Consider the following 22,704-nt stretch of genomic DNA (forward strand, 5'->3'; position numbering starts at 1 on the left):
TGTTTTAGTGACTTCCAAGATTACGAATGCCTATGCAGCTTCAACCCCATGCTAGATATTTAGACCATGAAGGATCATTCTGAATCTCAGAGTCCACAATCATCAAGAAAGCTAAGGTAAATTAGCAAGTATGCACACAGTATGTGAATATGGTAGAGTGTGGGTCATGAGATGTTGAACCTGTCATAATTTTTAGGGTGTAAAGTGAACATTTGTGGGCTGGGACAGAGGTAGAGGATTACAAAGAAGGTTCCTGGCTGAGAAAAGTGGGGTATGGTCATTGGAGCTTTTTTAATAGCTTTTCAAATTACATTGCTATCATACTAGCAGGATTTTTCTTCAAATACTGGCAACTAAAATGTGCCTGATTTTATTTCAAAGAAAAGGATAATAATTTTGGACATTGTGAAATTTAAGTGCACACTGTAAGCTGTAGCCTTCGTGATAATTTCAGTGAAGTACTTTGGCTGTCAGAGTTCTCAACAGGCCTGCTACTCTGTCCCCTGCCGGTGGCAAATTTAAAGTATTGATAGACACAAAGTGCTTAATCTCCTCCATCCTCTTCACACTGAAGGCTCTCTTGGGTCCACTACTGAAAGAAGGTACTTGCATCGGTATCAGCATAATTCTGCTAAATATTCCAGGTATCAGTGTTGGTATATTAATAAATCCACTGCTTGGTGGGGTTTTTTTGGTGCTTGAGTTTTTTCAGGTAAGATAGCCTCCACTACAAAAAACAATGGCAGACTGAAAAAAAAATAACCAAGCAAGATGTTGGATGGACCAATTTGACACAGGCAAACAAAATTCCTTGCTCCTGCTTTTGACAGCTGCAGTTTGAATGTCTTAACCTGAAGCAATGCAGACTTTTTCAAGAGTATGCTTTTTGGATTTAATCAGGACCTCAGAAAATTATCATACTGTGGTTCTGCAAATCAAATATAGCATCTCCTGAATATAGCATCCAAGTGTCCTTCCTGACACACCTCACTCTTTCAACTCTCTAAGACACTCTAGCTTGTAAGCAACATTTACTGCAGAGTTCTCTAAGTTACAATACCGCTTAGGGTAGTATTCAATTTATAGATTTTAATAAGTAAAGTCCATTTGTATTGTGGGCATGACAACCCACAGATCAGTTTACTTTCTCAGTGGAGAACCTTGACATTTATACACTGAACAGAAAACTAAAACACACTGTGGGTACACGATGGCAGCAAGAGTAAGCACACTCATTTTTGTTCACCTATTTTGCTTGATAACCACAAAGTGAAACCACAACAGCAAAGAATTCCATGCAAACTGGCTACTGGAGGACCAGGACATACACTGGGGCAAGTGGCCTGGAAGGATGGCCAATTCAGGAGAGGCGTGTTCAGCTCTCCTGTAATCAGACCTCCCTGCAGAACCAAAGCATGCCCAACTCTGCAACTTTATTCCTTTTTCCTCCTCTCTTCCTTGCAATCAGTATAATTTGGTCCGGCATTTCTGTTTGTGACCAAGTATACTTCAAGGCTTCCCCATTTACTTGGAATTTTAGTAAGGTAACACGGGAACAACTTCATCCTTAGCTCTAATTCCAGGCGACATATATATGTATATACTTGCTGTTAAGGCATTTTTGACAAACACAGTATATAAAGAAACACAACTACCAAGACATGGTGATATGTCCATCAGGTACTAACTGTGGAAAAAAATAAAAATAAAGAAAAAAAAAAAGAAAAAGGTACTGTGGTACCTTTTAAAGGTACATTTATACCCTCCTAAATGAGCAGGCCAAGGAGGCGATTGAGCCATCAATGTGCTCTTGTGGCCAAGAAGGCAAATGGCATCTTAGGGTGCATTAGAAAGGGAGTGGTTAGTAGGTCAAGAGAGGTTCTCCTCCCCCTCTACTCAGCCTTGGTGAGGCTGCATCTGGAATATTGCGTCCAGTTCTGGGCCCCTCTGTTCAAGAAGGACAGGGAATTGCCTGAAAGAGTCCAGCGCAGAGCCACAAAGATGATTAAGGGAGTGGAACATCTCCCTTATGAGGAGAGGCTGAGGGAGCTGGGTCTCTTCAGCTTGGAGAAGAGGAGACTGAGGGGTGACCTCATCAATGTTTACAAATATGTAAAGGGCAGGTGTCAGGATGATGGAGCTAGGCTTTTTTCAGTGATATCCAGTGATAGGACAAGGGGCAATGGGTGTAAACTGGAGCATAGGAAGTTCCACGTTAACATCAGGAAGAACTTCTTTACTGTAAGAGTGACAGAGCACTGGAACAGGCTGCCCAGGGGGGTTGTGGAGTCTCCTACACTGGAGATATTCAAGGCCCGCCTGGACAAGTTCCTGTGTGATGTACTGTAGGTTACCCTGCTCTTGCGGGGGGGTTGGACTAGATGATCTTTTGAGGTCCCTTCCAACCCTTGGGATTCTGTGATTCTGTGATTCTGTGATCTCTAATGCATAACCTTGTGCAAGACAGTACGCCTCCAGATACTGATCTGGGGGCTGTGTGACATTAACTCTCCAAGAAGTGGCAAGTGGCACACATACATGATATCTATTGGTAGCAGTTTCTCAGGACTACAGCTTATGCATTCCCCACTTATATGCCTGCAACTGCTGAAGCAGTCATCCCACCTCCTTTAAGATATCATGTACTACCCTCCCACTGCAGTCTTTCCATTACTCACAGAGGAAGCCGTCCTGCTGTTTCTTCCCGCCAAAAATTGTACCCATATACTTGTTTGCACCCTCTTACCCTTGACTGGTTAGCACATCAACAAGCTATGTAATGGGTTTAAACATTGTAATTGAGGTGCGATTATTCTAAGGAATTCTGACAAAGCGGAAATCATATACAGTACCCAAGCAACAGCTTGAAATAAAAATATCTATATAGCTATGTCTCTATCTAACATCTAGACTTTAAAATAAAACCCAAACCAACTATTTAGCAAATGCTAACACAAACCAAGAAAACTGCATATGAGAAACACATATGTATACCCTGCTTTGGTAGTTATTGAACGCTTACACGCAATCAGAGTTTCATGATGCTTTGAGACTGAAATTTCCTTGCTCCTTACTTTTCCCCTTAAAAATAAATCACTGTATCTGAACACTGGAATTGTGGTCTATTGTGAGCTGAGCTGAAATTATGTCATAGATTCAGCACACACTGGAAAAGCAGAAAGCTGCTGCTATCTTTGTGAGCTAGTTGAAAAGTGAAAACAGATTAGAAAAAATAAGTTCTTCAATAGGCAGCAACATTGCTTTCACACCAGATTTGATGAATAAGTCCTCCCAGCGGCACTAACACCTTATACGCACATTGCATGGATTAGCAAGTTTTAGTCCAGGCAGAAGAAAAAACATTATTTTTTTTTTTTCCCTTCCAGTAACTGCTGTAGGTATATTATCTAATGAAAACACAAGATTTCTCTAAGGAACGTGACATTCATTTGGTGTTTTCATCAAACAATTATATGTTGTTCATCCACTATCCGAGAAGCACTGAGGCATATCTAGACCTGATTATGTTTATTCTTAGCTTCAGATCAGACTACCCCACTAGGGCAGCAAGAGTTTCCCATCTCTGCCTTCCCAGAACCTTGATGCAAGCATATATGAAAAAAGGTTTCTAATAACAATACAGCCACATTTGTTTAATATCTTGATCATCCTAAATCAGAATATCTTTCTGATTCTATGATTAATGGAGCCTTTTGGAGTGTTTCGAATTAAAGGATAAATTTTCAAAGACATGTAAGAGGGATTTGCTGGCTGTCTTCTATTCAGAACAGTAGAAAGTAAACAGCTCAATCCCCATACACTGCTCTGAAATGTACCCTTCCAAATACTGTATTTTCAAAAGGCGTCAGATTTTTCAATAACTAAGAAGACTCTAAGAACGACAGTACCATTTCCATTGATGTATATGTCAGCTAATGCTACTTCCAGGAAAATATTAGGACTGCAGAAAACATAACAGCTCAAAGGCTTTCATAGGAAAAAAATATGTAGTACTCCTACAGTTGCGTCACTTGAGCTGCAAAGCTGTCCCAGTTTCAGCTGGGATAGAGTTAATTTTCTTCCTAGTAGCTGGTGCAGTGCTGTGTTTTGGCTTTACTCTGAGAACAATATTGATAACACACCAATGTTTTAGTTGTTGCTCAGTAGCACTTACTCTGATCAAGGACTTTTCAGCCTTCTCCTCTGCCAGTGAGGAGGGGCACAAGAAGCTGGGAGGGACCAGAGACAGAACACCTGACCCAAACTAGCAAGGGAGTATTCCATACCACAGCATGTCATGCCCAGTATATAAACTGGGGGAAGTTACCCAGAAGAGCAGACAACTACTTGGGTTGGACTAGGTATCGGTTGGTGGGTGGTGAGCAATTGTATTGTGCATCATTTGTGTTTACAGTCGTTTTTTCTCTTTTCTCCTTTTGGTCTTATATTTTCCTCCCTTGTTATTTCCCTTACAATTATCATTATTAGTAGTAGTAGCATATTATTCTTTAGTTATTAAACTGTTCTTATCTCAATGCATGGTTTTTACATTCCTTTGATTCTCCTCCCTATCTCACCCAGGGAGAGGGGAAGAGAAAGGTCTGCCAGCGTAGTTACTTAGTTACTGGCTGGGTTTAAACCACAACAAAAGCGCATATCCTTCCTCATCGCTGCATATACTAGGTTCTTCCCCACAACATACAGAACAGGCCATGGGACTAAGTGAAAAGTGGTCTTGCAACAAACAGCACTTTTGCATACCAGTGTCCACTGAATGCTTTAACTTTTAGAGATTTTTTGTACAAGGTGCAGAAAAAATACCAATTCAGCAGAAAGACTCAGAGGCTCAGGAAGTAAACAAGGATTAGAGTTATTGTGAGGAAGAAGTCAAGCGGCACCTGATGAACACAAGGAAGGTTAACATCCAGTGTATTCATTGCAAATGTGAAGGGAAACAGAATCTTTCCCCAGTTGTCTGGGAATTCTCTTCTTACGTGCTAAGTGCACACGGTCCTCTAGCAGTTCTGTGTTCTGAGAAACATGGTAGTTTATGTAAGTGCATAAGGGAAATCAAAACCTCAATTTCTTTTTGGATATGCAATAAACTACACATTTGTCTCCCGGATGATTTTTATCATTAATAATGTAATCTTACAAACTAAATATCAGAAGGTGTAAACAAGTTGTTAGATTCTTGAGAGTTATTCTTCCCACTGCAGCAGGACTTTTTTGGTCTGCAAGGAATTTTTACAAATTATCTGTGAGAGACAGAGAAGGATATATGGAATTCCCTTTCTCATATGCTTTATTAAATACATATTTCTTATTTAATTAGAAGATTTTATAAGATTATTTTTTATTCATTTGGTAAAATGGCAAAGACTGATTAGAACAACCAAGATTTGGAAGCCCATTAGAAAATAATCATTCTCAGCAGCTAAAGTAACAAACATGAACTGAATATTAGGGCATTATCTCTTCAAGGTCAAAAGAAATTCCAACTCTCTACTGCAAAAAACAAACAATTAAAAAAAACTAAAAAAAAAAAAAAAAAAAAGACACAACAAACCCCCCAAGAACATCAACCAAAAAAAACCCATACCAACAACACAAGAACAGGCAAACAGGTATCTGACAAAAGTACTTACTACAATGTCTTCAGGAAATGTATCCAGACTGAAAGAGCCATCATCAAACATCACTTCATAGAAAAGTTGCGATGTTACTCTTATGACTCTGCAACTATAGTATCTTGTATTCCTGTGTTTCGTGATGACTGTCTGCCCAACTCTAATGCCTTTCTCACATGCTTTAGCTCTCTTGAAAAAAAGGAAGAATTTAAAACAAAAAGTAATTTTTAAATACCAGGTTACTCATCTGAAATTCTTCAATGTCAAAACAGAATTCATAACACTACTCAATGTAAAAACTTCAAATGCAAAACTGTTCCTTCCAATTGTGATCACACAAATTTGTTTTACATAAGAGAATTTCTCCATTTTAGGAGAAAACAAATGGTATTTGAAGAATAGCAAATTACAGCACTCGAAAATATTTTTGCAGCTGATGAGTGTTAAACCTCAGCTCCCAGCTAATGTATCACCAAGGGACTTAAAAAGCAGCCTTCTTCACCAGAAAAAATAAGAGCTTCTCATCCTAGTAACACAAGGAAGGCACTTCTTTCTTATGATCCTGGCTGTCTACTCATTACCTCACATATGCCCATTTTTTTATTGAAAAGTGAGTTATTGTGGCTTTGGTGAGATCTGATCCGTTGAACTTTTCTTTTAATGCTACTAACAGGGTCAACTACACTAGCATATATTAAACATTTTTTTTTTAATTTAGAATAAATGAATATAATGAATAAAAAATAATCTAAACATTTATATATTTCTAAATTTGTATTTATTTTATATATAAACAGCATGAAATACTTTACTACATATGCTAAAGTAATTAATTTTTAGTTTGAAAAGCGATTAGCACTGCTTTTCAAACCTTAACAGGCAGTGAATTCTTAAGTCGATACAGTGATCTTAAAAAGCATCTGTGAAAAGCTGGAGAATACTAGTTGTATAATTTTTAGCATTCATATCAAAGGGAGAAACAATAACAGCTTTTGTTAAGATTCCAAGCAGTAATAGTAATGTCAATGCTTCTGCAGCAGAGAAAAAACACCCTAAACCTGAACACTTCTGGTTTTGTGGAGTCTGTAGTCACTACCGTGTATCTTTCTTTGACCAGTTTCTGGGATTTAGAGTTTTTAAACCTCTTTGCTACCTCAAACTAAGGCAAAATACAAATATTCTGTACCATTTCTGGAGGCAGTGCGCTAAATCTCTGTGTGTCAGAGCTCTGCCTGACATACGCATTTGGAGGATTTAGTTGAGGTCACCTCAGATAGTAAAACCCAGTGACGTTCCTAAAGCATCCTCAAATTTAGATAGAAATAATGTTCTGAGCATACTCAGAAATTATTTTACCATTTACATGTACAACAAAATTGTTTCTGCCTCTTTTCACTTGTCTATAGTTAGACTGAGTAATATAATTAACTATGTAAGTAACACTTTACTGGTATTATCATAGGAGTATAGAACTTTTTACACAATCTTGAAACATATATAAATATGTATGTTAATTTAACTTTCCATTATTTACTTCAGTCTATTCAGTTATTTGGGCAGAAAGGGAAGGAGGGATAAGAAGAAAACTAGAGTGTATTAACTGATTTACCTATATATATATATTACAGAAGATGAAGGAGAAATAGCTCTATTACAAGGTTTAAAAGTTTTTAAAGACTTAAGATGGAACTCTTCAGAGATGGTGGAAGGCAAAATATATTTTAAGAGACAATACAGGTTTATTTAATGAGAAATTTTTCAGAGAAGTGCCATTGCTCATTAGAACAAATAATAAACAAAGAAATGCAACCTAGTTCAAGGAGAAGACTATTTTTTTGTGTTATCTCGGTAGGACTCTTGATTTATTTCTCACGAAAATATTGACAAGCAGACTCTGTAACTGATTGCATGTCCCAGAAAACATTTCCTGCCAGAAAATCTGAAGAATTTATTGATGTTAAGAATGTAATTTTTGATCAGTAAGGACAGTTGTTACATAAGGGAGTCTATCAGATTAAAGAAACAGCTCTGGCAGTTACCAGCTTGTTGAGAAAGCTGTGGTTTAAAAAGCATGATTTTCTTTTAACAGTAGAGGAAGCCAAAGATAAAGTAGGATAATGGCAGAATTAAAGAAAATAACAAGATACAAAGAAAAATAGCTAACCTCCCCTTCTGTGTGCAAAAGTCAATAAGAGGGACAATCTTTCTCCTTCATTTTCTGTATGACAGGACACAAAAATCTTGTTAAATAAAATATACAGAATCATACAGCCATAGAATAGTTAGGGTTGGAAAGGACCTTATGATCATTTAGTTGCAACCCCCTTGCCACCACACACTAAACCATGTCACTCAAGACTCCATTCAACCTGGCCTTGAACACTGCCTAAAATAAATCCTATAAACTATGGTATATGAAATAGTAATAACCACCATGAAATAGGTATCTGATGTATATCTAAATATATAGCAACTTTCTGTCACTAGAGTTTTAAATGGAGGATCCTCAAAATTCTGAAACCTACTTTATAAAGGAACATAACTCTCATCATCATTTTAAGCTTACTTCTCAGAACTCCAATTTTGGCATAGAAATTATGAATGACAATTCAAAACTATGTTGGCTCATGATTTTTGGGTAATATGTCCTTCCTAAAGCATGCCTTAGTCTCACTGAAATGCTAATAGACAGTAGTTAGCAGAAATGTTAAGGGCAGTAGTTAGCAGACCCTGGCAAACAATGACACTCATTCCATTACTCAGGTGTTCAGCAGGAAAAGGGTCTGCAGCTTTATTTGAAAGCATCCCTTTGTTCCCTGTGTGACAGTGCTAAGAAATGGCCAATAACAGAAGAAGATAATTTAAAATAGCTCAAAAGGCAGCAACAGTAGGTTTCTGCAACTCCTGTCCAGTGGGTTTTTGCAACTATCTTTGCCCCTTCTAAAGACAGTATTCAAAATGCATGTAACTGGGGCTGCCTAGGTGGCCTTTTCTGATCACACTTTCCAAATGACACATCACCTGAGTGCATGTTTGCCTCCAGCTGGCTTTCTGTGACCCCCAGTGCTGTCTTTGCTAATCTTGTACGGATCCTATTGGGATTTTTCTTTCCTGTCAGTATAAATTCATGTAACTTCTTTTTCTTCTTTTTTCTTAATTCCTTGTGCACAAAAGAGTTCTTTTAATCAAAACATATCCATCTGCAGCACCTATTCTCAACCATATTTCCAAGTATTCTTGCAGTTTGATAACAAAAAGATGTGAGGGATATGTTTCATGCCCAGAGACAAGCACAGCCAAAGATTAAAAATGAAAAAAACCCCAAACAACCTACTGCCTGGAAGCAGTAAATCACAGAGCTTTCCTTGCATATAGACACTCCAGTTTACATAACAAAGTAACATAGGCCATGACAGGAATAATCAAAAACATTCTGTACAAAATAACTATTCTGCTAGCAGATTTTTGTGTTATTTCTAAAGCTGTGCCTTCAGCAAATACAAGAGTCATGCCTAGTTTTGAGTCCATGGACCTGTAAAGAACCTATTTTTGAAAAGTAGTATCAACATCTAGAAAGTCCAGTTCTTGGTACTTGTACATTTACTTCCTCTGGCAGCACGATACAGATTGCAAGGATTATGCTTTCTCTTTTGATTGCCTTTTTGATGATTTTTTAAATCAGAACTGCCAGTGTTTGCCATGGTTGAAATTAAGAAGATGGTTTAGGAAAAAATCCAAAAGACAATACAGAATCTGATCCCAAGTGAAAAATATATTCAGCAATACACTTGTAAAAGTATACTGCTGAGTGGACACAATTTGCTTGAGATGACAGCCCTAAATAATTCGGATGTGTACTTCACCTCACCATCGTAATAAGCCCTTGCCTGATGTAAAGCAATACGCTCGTAAGAGAGAGTAACGACAGGACAAGGGGTAATGGCTTTAAACTGAGGGTTAATTTAGATTGGACATTAGGAAGAAGTTCTTTGCAATGAGGGTGGTGAGATACTGAAATAGGTTGCCCAGAGAAGCTGTGGATGCCCCATACGTAAAAGTGTTTTAAGGCCCTGGAAGTTGTCCCTGCCCATGGCAGTGAGGTTGGAACTAGATGATCTTAAGGTCCTTTCCAACCCTAACTATTCTATGATTCCAATAGTAGTAACAATACACATTTATCTGTACACCTTTTTTATTGAGCATCCTCATTGATTTACATATTACGATACCACTATAGATAAACGTAATTTTTCCTAGTGCACAGAAGCCATCCTTTGGTTGCTGAGTTTTGGGTTGTTAGATATTTTTTTTTTAACTTGAAGAACGCAGCAATCACAGGTACTCACTGAGCATTTAGGCACAATATCTAGAGGCTATATTAGTAGAAAAACAGACAGTTTAATTTTGCTTCCTTGAAATGAGGTGACGTGTCCTTGCTTTATGTACAATGCTTTCAACTGCTAAAAAACCAGAAGAGAGTTGTTTTTTTTTTCTTTTTGCTAACAAGGAAATCTGATTCCTGTAAAAATTTTTAAGGTACAAAAAAACAATACAATAAAAAAAAAAAATAAATAAAAATGCACAATTCCCCTGTTCTGCTTTTGAGCAAGGAAGTTAAAACAGAAACTAAAAAAGTTTGTTACAAGTAAGATATACTGCTATGCCTAATGGTGAAGTGCAATGTAATTTCTGCACGAAGAAATAGCTAATAGAAAAGAAGAGCATAACAAGAAAACCAATGGTGAAAAAACTTCCAGGGGCTTAAAGATATGGTTAGATTAATTATCCAAAATACAGAGTATAAAACCGAGCATATACAAACATAGGGCAATCTCACATGTCCCAGAAGGTAAGAATATCCCAGAAAAAGATTCTTTAACAAAATATCTGATCTTTCCAATTTTTGGCCCAATGAGGAATACAAAAGCATGTGTTTTCTTTCTCTTCTCCAAATCCGATTTTTATTTCATCCATATGAAAATGTTGATACCACAAATTTTCAAAAAGGTTGGTGCTGAGTTTCAGGGAAGTATGTGCTAGTCTCATTCAAGCTACTTTGAACATCCTTCACAAAACCTCTAAAACAGTAGCCACACAAAGTCCTTTTTCTCCCCAGTTAGTGGCTGGTGTTTTTGTCTTTGACACTACTTAATACAGGTGAAGAAAGCCAGTAAGAAAAAGAGGATTTTATTGGATTCCATGTTACTGTATTACTAATGTGTTTCATTCAACTATGTGTTTTCTTTCTTACCATTCAAAATAATAATGGCTTCTTTTCTACTCCAAAATAATAATGGCCTCTTTTCTATTCCAGCTAAAGAGTACACTAAGAAAGTCTGCAGTTTTACATGAGATTGAATGTATGAATTTATTTCAGATTGAAATTCTGAATTTAAACAACCTACTGGTTTTCACTGGCATTTTGTAGGTTTTTCTACTAATAATTAATATGAATCCAAAAATACCAGGGGAAAAAAAAAAAGTCTCTCTAGGAGAGATATACCACTATATTAAGTGCTGTATCAACATAGAAGAAAAAAATCCAAAACTTCAGCTAAATTTACCATTTAGCATAAAAGAAAATAAAGTGAAGAAAATCATATGCATTGTTTAACAGCATAAGGGGACTCCAGTATCAAGAGACATATATTGGAGGAAGGTGGAAAACTTAAGGGGCTAAGGAAGTGGCCACAATATACAGAAAACAGTTTTAGTGTTTAAACAAGTAAAAATAGGACTGTTTTAAACAAAACTGTTTCACTGTTCACTGTCAAAATTAGGTAAAACCAGATCTTTGCTGTGTTTGCAAAAATGTGTTAGGCATATTAAGTACCATTTCTCACAGGTAACGGTAGAAGGAAAAACCTTCAAGGTGTAATGGTTTGTTATGTATGGAAATATGATAGATGGAGATACTATAATAGATCACATGGATCCCTTCTTCCATATTCTATGGAAACATACTTTAATTCTGCAATTCCATTTTTTAAGAAACAAGGAAACAAATTCCTTACCACATTCTGGTTGACCTTGTGCCTGAAACATGTGATATAGACAACATCTGGCCAGTCATCAGGTTCCATCAGCACTCCTGCAGCATGGGCACAGGTAACATGGAAGGAGGCTGGACAGCGTCCATATGAGCACTGAATGCAGGCACCAGAGGTTTTCTTAATTCTTTGTCTGCACAAGATACATTTCTGTAGAAGCAAAATAAACAGAGTATTTATCACACTACACCAAGTCTGGTGACTTCTGCAAGTATCTCCAGGACTGAAATGTTATTTACGCTTCAATAATTACATCTTATGTCGTGCAATATGCATGACAAAAGAAACAATATTTATGAATTACAACATAGCTTTGTAACAACTGTCTTGTATCGCATACAGGAACTTTCCTCTGGTAGCTCTCATCATGGCTAACAAAAATGTAGCTGTTACTGATAATCATAAAATTCAGCTATTCTGAAATAAAGACATTTTATTTAATGAAACGTAACAGTGAATTTAATAATTTGAAAACATACTGCTGAAGTAGTGATTACTTCCATTTGTTCTAAATTTGCTAATCACTGATTTTTTTAAGCACCCTCTTGTCTGCCTGTGCTAGGAATGTAAGTAAGTGTAATTTTTATTTATTTTTACTGTATGTTTAATAATACAAAATATTTCAAATTAATTCACATCAAATTCTTCCTACCAGGTTGCCAGTGAATTCTGTTCTATTGTCCATTAATTTCCATATTCTGAAGAAAATCTGCAGGAATTTTACTGTATAATTCAGCACTAAGATAGTTTCAATGACTTCTAATACTCAGTTTGTGACTGAAATAATGTTTTTTGTAAGTGCTAGCCCTGTCAAGTTTATCAGTCATGCTGAGTTCTAGTTCACACATCACTGTGAACATGAAAAACTCTCCCTTCATATCCACACTCTGAAAGGTAATAGCCTGCATGACTTTGCAGAAGCAGAAACAAAAGCAGCATCTGGCACCTGGAACTTGGTTAAAAATTTTACCTGTCATTCACCAAAAGGACCAGAATTCAGCTCAGTCTGTTGTAGTAACATCAGATCTGAAAGACTAGTAAGAAGATAATTTTGCCATCTAAAGAAATATTCCTGATACTTCACTTATATGCTGACATCTCATTTATATTCACGTATATTTAGGCATTTTCAGGTAAGTCAAAATACATACATTCAGAACCAAGTAAAATAGGAATTTCAGGAAGAAAACAAAATTGAAACCTATTGTGTGCAATGTCTAGACACCAAGTTCATGCAGATACACAGCTCTTTTTGAATGCTTACACACGAATTCACCAGTCCACTGAACAAAAGAAGAAAGAATGGGGTAAAGTATTAAAAAAGTAAACTGCAGCTAAATTAGCAGTAACTGGAGGAAGCATGCTACAGCAGGAAATTCTGATCCCCTTAAATTATGGGCTGCACTTGCACAAGGCAGGAAACATGCAAATATTACAATGCAGCTGTTTCATCAGCATCCTACTAAGGTATCATAAAATCTTGGGAGACACAGAAATCTAAAACATTACATTAAATGAGTAATGGTTCAGAAAAAGACACACTTAGAACTATATATATGTACAGTTATTCTTCCATTTTAATATTTTAAGGCTTATCACCTTCCAGAAGTGGAAAAGCAGAGAAAAATAAAAGCAGCATGAGGACTGAGAGATGCTGGAAGGGAAGCTGTAAGTGCTGTCAGGAAAACTGAAAATGTAACACATTAAGTGGAATGGCCAAATCCACAGAAGTTAGAGCAAAACTTCATCCCTTTCTGTAAAAGAGACCAACTTCTCTGTTCTCTTCTGCATAGTTTTGCCTAATAAGAACTTCTTAGACAAACTGCTATATTGTAAGAATAGCCATTCCTCAGTACTTTCCAGAGTTGCAGCTTGAAAGTACTGAAAAAATAACACTTTTTTTTTTAAAAACTGTGAAATTACTGTTGACCTTACTCATTTCTGTGTTGGTATAAAATTAGTGTAATATTGATGAAAAGTTAAATTACTTCAGATTTACTCTGGTATAAAAGGAATACTGATTGGCCATATGTAATTATGTGAATGCAGACTTCAAGTCCCATGAAGAAAGTGAAAATACTTCCCATGTTTTAACCATAAGATGAATCCATCTCACTGCCAAATACAAGGAAAGTAGCCATTCCATCAGTTAACTCCAAACACAGTAATCTTTTGTGCAATACTCGTACACTCTTCAGGTATGAAAAAGATTAAGACCATGAATATTATTGTACATACGCGGGAGGTGGGAGGGGAGAAATAGATCCTATTCTCCCTGAGCGTGTGGAATACCAGAAAAATCCTGAAAATCAGTCTTCTTTCGAATGCACAAAAAGAATCAATGTTGAGAAATAGTGAAATAAATTTCCTGTTACTTGTAAGATGCTTTGTCCTTTGTAAAAGTACGACACTGAAAGAGCTGATGCAGATGAACCTCAGCTTTATAATGCTTCCCAAATTTAGGCATTAATTTTGAAAAGTATATACATGCACAAATAAAACATGTACAAGTAAATTCCAAGCTTGCATAACTGTATCAGACAGCATGGCTCCCATTCAGAGATATAAGAAAAAGCTCCTTCATCTTTGAAACTGTAAGTCAAAAAGTAGTTAACCTATGATGTTTGATTAATAAAATCAGAGTATCAGAAAAGATAAAAACCCAGCAAACTATAAAAATTTACTTTGCATGGACTTGGAACCTTAGCAGAGCTGCGTACCAAGCTGTATATTAGCTGTAAGTAACAGTGTCTGACCCATACTGACATTTCTTTCCTTCCTCTCCCTAGCTTCTAACTAATGATGTAATTCTCAAACTCTCATTTGAGGCTCTACAGTATATGAATTTAAATTATCTTTTTTCACCTTTTTTTTCCAATGTTAATAATGTTAATATAAAATTACTATTAATTACTAATCAATTAATAGTAATATTTTAAGGGGCCTATAAGGAAGATGGGGAGAGACTTCATAGCATGGCCTGCCTGTTGCAATAGGACAAGGGGTAATGGTTTCAAATGAAAAGAGAGAAGATTCAGGCTGGACATGAGGAAGAAATACTTTAACAATGAGAGCAGTAAAACACTGGCACAGGTTGTGGTGGATCCAACACTCAAGGCCAGGCTGGATGTGGTTCTGAGCAACCTCACCTAGTTGAAGATGTCTCTGCTCATTGCAGGGAGCTGGACTAGATGACCTTTGAAGGTGCCTTCCAACCCAAACTATTCTATGATTCCATGATTTTTACTATGGTATCCTGACAAATGTGGAGGGGGAAAAAAGAAAAAAAAAGTAAAAAAAAAAAAGAAAAAACAAACAATCAAACCACCACCAACAAAAAACAAACCAAACCCAAAACAGTGAAAGTGATCAAAGGAAAAAGGCACCAATATGATGAGTGAAGAAAGGGAATCATCAGTTGTGAAGACAGAGGATTCACTCTCCTTCCTACTCTTCCCTGAAGTCTGACAGAAGGAACCAATCTTGAATCATTCCTGCAGTGGACAGAATCTAAACAACACTCTGTCTGGGTGAGCCTCATATTTAGGTATGTTACTTGCTACTTGTGAAATCTGAAAGCTTGGCATACTTACTAATATACAGTCATGCTACTTCAATGCCCAACTGACAGTTTTTCAGTAGCCTGAAACTACAGCTGTTCCTAACAACTAAAGCAAATTCAACATCCTAGATAGGAAGAATGTAATTTTGACATACCGCTTGCTAGATAGTAGTGAAAAGCAGAGACAATGGGGGATGTAGCTGAGTATCAATCTTAATCAGAGATATTCAGATGCAAAATGGAGAATAAATAGAATTGTTTATATAACCGGAGATTAAGAATATAGGACAGAACAACGTACTGCAATTTTCTAGATGGTGAAATGACCTCTTTTCTCCCATAAAGTGAAGAATATTATGCTGCAAATGGACTTCATAATCATGAAATAGCTCTTTACTATTAATAAGTTGCAAATACATAAACAGAATGGATTTTAAAGAACAAGTCTGAAAAAACTGGATGCCAGTATTTTGCAGAAGAAAGACCATTGACAGCTTTCATAATTATTTTTATGAATCCTTATATAACTTGGTGCTGCTTCCCTTAAAAAAGTAATATTTACAAAACAAAATTCCAGTCCTTAACAGGATCATGAATTAAACACAGTACCACTGCTTTCTGATGCAAGGATTTAAGAAAATAAACACAAGTGAGATTGTAGTAGAAATCTGGAACTGGATTTTAGGAAATAATCTGGAGTAATGAATTCTTTCAAAAATATTTCTAGGCCTTGTCAAGAAGAATGACTTATGTGAAGAAACTCGCTATAGTAAGACAATAAATTTTGCAAAAAGAAACTATTTCTATAGAGCCTCTGAAAATTATTAGAATTCCAAATACTACTAAAAATCAACCCATAAGAGCTCTTCTACTGCTGCAGATGGTTATTAACTAGTCATTAACTTAATTGTATAGTCTCAACCTCTTTTATATATTTCACATTTCTGACCCTCAAGGTATCATCAGAAATACACACTAACGCAAAGACACCATTGTAAAGTTTAGGAAATTAATGAAAAATCATGGGTATTTTTTTTCCCCCATAAGATCTGCCTTAGAGCCTCTGCACTTTGTAGTGTATCTGCTCTGCTTTGGAATTTATATCAGACAAGCAATACTGCTGTTGTGTATGATCAAAGACTAGATATGAAACATTGGTCCTACCACAACGAGTAGTAAAATACTTACAGATTTTAACAGAGCGAAGATTTTACAGAGAATATTGACAGAAGGAGCTTCACCAGCTTACCAACTGTTATAACTTCAGACATACAGTATAAAATGCACAATGAAACTAATCTTTTCTATCTACAGTCCAAAGCTATAACATGGATTAGAAGTGAGAAAAGATTACAGTCGAGTCATACTGCAGGAGTTGGTAGCAAAGTACTGGCACAAAGATTTGTTAATGATGCACAACACAATCAGAAGATGCATACTATAAAGACATTTGACACATTATCTGCAGATCAGTGAGCACATGCTGTCTGCACAACCATCTTTCAGAATACAAAGTCAGCACTTAATTTTGGCAGGGAGCATAGTGTGTTTCTATGGAAACAAGCTCATTACTTTTTTTCATTATATGTTTCCTTTTATTCCTGATTAAACTAAACCAATCTGAGTAGTTCAGCTATTAAATTGAAAGAACTTAGAATCAGAACATGTGAAGGAAAAAGTTTATTGAATCATCTAGTCCACTTCTTTGTTCAGCATGTTTAGATAATTATATAAAATTAACTAAGAATATTGTTAGATAATGTAAAAAGAGACTATTTTGCATCCCTCTAGTATTTCAAACATAATGACCAGTACCTCAGAGGAAAATAAAAAAAAACAAAACAAAACCACAATGCCTGTAGAAAATAATTTGTAATTTTCTACTACTCAGTAAGTTTGCCTATAGTAGACACAGGGCTATGGCAAATTAAAGAAGGCAGACATCTTTATGTCTGAGTGTAGGTGATGTAGGTGAAATTCTGTTAGTGATATATTCCAGCAGAGAACTAAACGTAACGCTTATGCATCAGCAGCTAGTAGAAACAGTATCTTATTTTCAAACAACTCTGAAATAATGTAGTTTTGGGTCTCCTTTTAATGAGTGAACTTGCATGTCATGTTGTTTAATTTTTAATTAAATATGAAAAGATCTTGAAACATCACCAAATATACATATTGTTCAAATATACAATCTTAAGATAAAATAAAACATTATTAGGACTTCACAAAATTATGAATAACTACAGTATACATCTACTGTTTTAAACGTACCAATAGTTTATTAATTCATACAAAAGGAAGGACATACACACAGTGTAGAGCTATCATGGTTTAAACCCAGTCAGCCATAAATCACACAGTCTCTCTCTCACACACACACACGCCCCCTTACCCTCCCCGTGCTCCCAGAAGGATGGGGAGGAGAATCAAAAGAATGCAACTCCCAAGTGTTGAGATAAGAACAGCCCAGTAACTAAGGTATAACACAAACCACTACTGCTACCACCAATGATAATGATGATAAAGGAAATAACAAGGGAAGAGAACACAACACCTTACCACCTGCCGACAGATAACTCGCTCCACCCAGCCCGACCAAGCACTGACAGATACCCAGTCCAACCTCAAGGTGCCCTAGCCCTTCCGGGTAACTCTCAGTTACATCCTGGGCATGACGTGCTGTGGTACAGAATACCTCTTTGGCTAGCTTGGGTCAGATGTCCTGTCCCTGCTTCCTCCTGGCTTCCCCTCCTCCCTGGCAGAGCATGAGACTCACAAAGTCCTTGGTCAGTCTACACATTTGAGCAGTAACTAAAAACATCAGTGTTATCAGTGCTGTTCCCAGGCTGAAAGTCAAAATCGCCGCACTGCACCAGCTACTAAGAAGGAGAAAAAGTGACTGCTACTGCTGAACCCAGGACAGAGTTCAAAAATAAAATTAAAAACAAAAAACAAAAAACAAAAAAAAAAAAAAAAAAAAAAAAAAAACAACCAAAACCAACTTGGCTCTTCTGAAGCACAGACTGTGGGACTGTAATGAAAAAGTCCTCACAGTGTAAGTTAAAAGAGAAAGAAAAATAATCAAAGAAAGCAAAACACTTTGTGAAGATATTCTTATTGTAGAAAGTGCCTGAAAAGGTTTATGTTCCTGTGATATACTACATAATCTCCTTAACTAGTAAAAGGCAAGTGTGGTGAGCAAAACAAAGCAAAAGACCTTGTTAGAGCTCCAACAATTGCGGCACAGTGGTATTCACCACCACGATACCCACAACTATGCGAAATCTAGGGAAGTAAACTGTTGTGTATTTATTCTCACTATTCTTGAAGACTTGGTATTTGTAATCAGACTCCAAGCCAAGTACTGCAGTTAAGTCCCTACTCTTCTTCCAGACTACAGCAGTACCTTCAGTGTTCTATGCTGTTGGAGATACGCAGAAAGTACTTGAGAGGTCTCTAAATCTACTCTAGACATCTACTGATGAAAGTGCCATATACACATATTTCTACTATTTCTTCAACGTCTATTATTTATAAATACTAAAACACTCAATCACCAACATCTCCTTTAAAAAGAAGAATCACTACATGTATGATGAATATGCTGCTAACACATAGTTACCAACTATATATAACATGATACCTCCCTTTCAGATTCATACATAGCAGGTGACACTTTGAGAATTTAGTCATCTTCACTCTAAGTTATATCTATGTCTTTTCTAAAATATTAATGTGACTGTGAAACTTCACTTTACAAGGAGACTATTTTAGCTTAACTCTAGTTTTTAAGTATTCATATATACTTTTTCAACTGTGCTTTTAGTACAGAACAAAACAAATTCCTTTGCCAGATTATGTCTCTTCCTCTGTAGGTTTGAAATGTTACAGGCCTTCTTTTGGTTCTGGTTTTGGTTTTTTCCACCCTGTTCCAGAGTTGAAGGATGCCAGGTTGAGAGAGAGAAGTGAGACACACTGGATAAAAAACAACCAATTTATTACTATAGGGAAAGATAGGGAGGAAGAGCTGGCAAAGGGTAAAAGAAACAGTGATGGATATTTCTGGTGAGTGTTTATCTTACCAACCCCAAAGACCATGTGATGACAATCAGGAAACCAGCTCAAAAAGACATCACCACAGCGCGAGGTGGCAGGCTCAGCCTTAGTGGGCGTTCCTGCAGAGGCAATGTTGACCTAGGTGGTGTGAGGGTCTGCCTCTCCACATTGCATGAGGCTCCAGCTTTTATGCTAGTGAAAGGGCACACTCATTCCAACGCAGGGGGCCAGCCTGTATCAGAAGGAGTGGCCAGTTATGGCTACTTGCTATGACTACACAGTTAGTATAAACTGGTCTCTGTTCGGGGATTTCCAAAGTGGACTATGGGACTTCTAGGGGATTTTCAGGGAGGAACCACCACAGACCATTATCTCATGTCTTGCAACTGGTACTAGACTCCCTTTTGCTAACAGCAGTGTTAACTCCCCTATTTTCAAGGTTATGTTCCCACAGCCAGTGCCGAACAGGACTGTTCTATTTTTGTGTGTTTCACCACGGACCGTTATCTATTGGCACTAACACATCCCCTCATAATTTTCACCTTTTGTCTTGTATATTAGGTTGCCCAGAGAAGCTGTGGAAGTGCTGAAGGCTAGGTTGGACAGGACTTTCCACCTTCAGTGGAAGGTGTCAATGCCCATGGCAGGTTGTTGGAACTAGATGATCTTTAAGGTCCCTTCCAACCCAAGCTGTTCTATGATTCTATGATACAAACAATTTAAGACACTGCATTAAAAAGTGCAATTTTATACAAGCTTCATGCCTATATTCAGTGCACCTTTCAGGCAAGTTGAAATTAAGAAGAAATGCTTGATGCTGGCATTGGAAGAGGAAAACTCCAGGAAGATAAATAGGGGAGAATGGAAGGATTCTCTGTTTCTTTGTTCTCCAAGAAGAAAGCATTTTTATTAAGACTTTGCTTTAGATTTACATAGTCCAGTTTGAAGAGATTTGCCATCTAGACAAAGGCCAAATACCTGACAAGCTGTGAAAGGCTATTTAGGCTGAAAAGGTGATGAAGCATCAACTCACTGCCCCACTGCTGCAGCCTCCATGAAATATGATGGCTAGGGGGACCAGTATTATATTGTAACTGCACTCTTCCCAACTGATTCACTACTGGAAATCAAAAGCAACAGCCATCTTCAGATTCTTTTCTGCACTCCAGTTATCCAGTCATAAACAAATTATTTCTCAATCCAAAAGACCAAAAAAACTGTGCAAAATGCGATACAAACTACTTCCAGAGAGTCAAAGAAGAACAGGCTGAAGGAGACCTACAGAGGTCTGCAGTCCAACACCTTGACAAAGCAGACCTAAATCAGGTGTACAAGGCCTGTCCAGCTGAGTTTTGAGTATCTCCAAGGACAAAGATCCCTCAGTTTTGCTGGGCACCTGTTCAAATTTCAAGCCACCACCTTTCATAGTAAGAAAACCCTTTCTTTAGACAGCACTGGAATTTACCAAGTTCTGGTTTGTGTTCTTTACCTCTCAAGTTATCACCATGCACCTTTCAGAAATCATGTGTTTCCATCTTCCCTTTATCCTCTGATTACCTAGTTATAAATAGCAGTAAAATCTCTGCAAAGAAGGTGTCTCATCCCCAGGCTGAACAGACCCACTTTCTTCAGTCTCTCCATACACCTCCTGTGCTCCAGCCTTGACCATCTCAGTGTGCTTTTATTGGACTTGCTCCTGTATGTCAATAATGGGGAGATCAGTCTTACAAATACCAGATAAAAGGGAAAAGTGGATCAATTTCCTGAGCTGGCCAGCTACTGCTTTACAAATAAAGCCCAGGATGCAGCTCGCCCTCTTTGCTGCAAGGGTATGCTGCTGAATCATGTTTAACTTCTAGCCCATGATCCTCAAGTTCTTTTCAGCAAATCCAACCAAGATAAATTCCAGTGGTAGACTTTATATTATTGAGAATTCAAAAGAGACAGATCCCAAACAAAACCAGAGCATTACTACAGGGTGTAGCTAGAGAAGTCATCCAGAACTTCGTAACTCAGAAAAGTCCTTAACAAACAATAATTAGAGAACTTTAAGACTGTATGGCCACTTCAGGCTTCACTGCTTCATGAGTTGTCATTTAATGCAAAACACTGCTGTGAAAAACTAACATCATTATTTATACTTAGCACAGAGAAGATCACTGCTTCTATATCATTTATAATAATTGTTTTATACTACTTCATACGAATACATTCAAACACACAGACAGAATTTAACATTTTGATAAGAGAGCAATTAAAATTAGAACATGGAGATGCAACATTGAAAGGATTATATTCTTAGAATTATCCCAAAAGCAATTTACTGAAATGAAAAAAATGCAAAGACAGTCTTTATCAAAATAAAGGTACCACCATCTTTTATCTAAAAAACTCTCTGAGAATTATCCGAAACCTTCTGAGAATTGCTAATCGGTAAAGTGATACCAATAAACTAAATAGCATTTCCACATACACACACGCAAAAACCCAAAATTACTAAAGCAACAATCATATAACATTTAGGACATGCATGTTCAAGTGTTTAGAAACAAGATCTTGTCAAGCTCAGACAGAAACCTCTGCTGACAATACAAGCACACATATCAAAATTTCATCTACCTACTAGCATGACAGTAATGTGCTGCTTTGTGTTTTAAAAGATTAGAAAATGGGAATGGACTTCAGTATAATGTCCTCTGGGTAAGAAGGGGTCATGGCCAATTATGTAGGTGAATGCACTTTGCCTGTGGGAAAGAAAATACTGTGCTGTACACTGAATGAGGACACAGATGCTTGTCAAGTTGTTCTCTGTTGAAGGGAAGCTATTGTGTACAGAATACACTATTAGAAAAGAAGAACAAATAAAACCTTGTAGCGTGGTTATGCCACTGGCCAAGAACTACAGGGCACCTCTACAGTAAATTGAGCAAATGTGAGTCATGCTATTTCCAGGTGCTAATGAGCATATGAAAAAAGGAACAAGTCTAAACTGGAGATAAAGGGCTGTTCCAGGGTAGAGGGCTATAGATTTTGTTTGTTTGTTTTGAAGTGGTTTGTTTATTTGTTTCTTTTTTCTTTTTTTTTTTTTTTTTTGTTCTGATTTGTGAAAGGAATCAAGAAATACAGAATTTAAACATGTTCTGCATCACAGAAAGTTGGGGTTTTTTTTTCAGTTCTGGAAAGCTGGGGGGAATGCATAGCTTATAAAGAAAAGTTTACTTCTGAAGCTTTCAGCCAAAAGACAAACTCTTTTTTTCAGCAGAGCTGATGTTAACATTATACCCAACCAGAAAATAGTGGATTTTAACAGGCAAAAGTGATGAAAAAGTACAGAAAAGTTATGATAATAAGACATATTAAAATGTATTAAGTATAAAAAGTTAAGAAACCTATACAATCTAAAATG

General features: G+C 36.9%; 1 protein-coding gene across 6 annotated transcripts in view; it reads right to left on the minus strand.

Moving 5' to 3' along the window:
• KDM4C (lysine demethylase 4C) overlaps positions 1-22,704 on the minus strand; it is a 261,790-nt gene that overhangs the window by 23,215 nt on the left and 215,871 nt on the right. For 5 of the 6 annotated variants that reach the window (XM_065662339.1, XM_065662337.1, XM_065662336.1 and 2 more), the window contains 2 exons: positions 11,645-11,830; positions 5,649-5,819 (listed from right to left, as the gene is read on the minus strand). In XM_065662339.1, coding sequence (XP_065518411.1) covers positions 5,649-5,819; positions 11,645-11,830 — 357 coding nt within the window. The remainder of the gene's footprint in view (positions 1-5,648; positions 5,820-11,644; positions 11,831-22,704) is intronic. The other variant, XM_065662335.1, reaches the window with a different exon arrangement.

Source organism: Lathamus discolor, chromosome Z (genome assembly GCF_037157495.1).
Source record: "Lathamus discolor isolate bLatDis1 chromosome Z, bLatDis1.hap1, whole genome shotgun sequence".
NCBI lineage: Eukaryota > Metazoa > Chordata > Aves > Psittaciformes > Psittacidae > Lathamus > Lathamus discolor.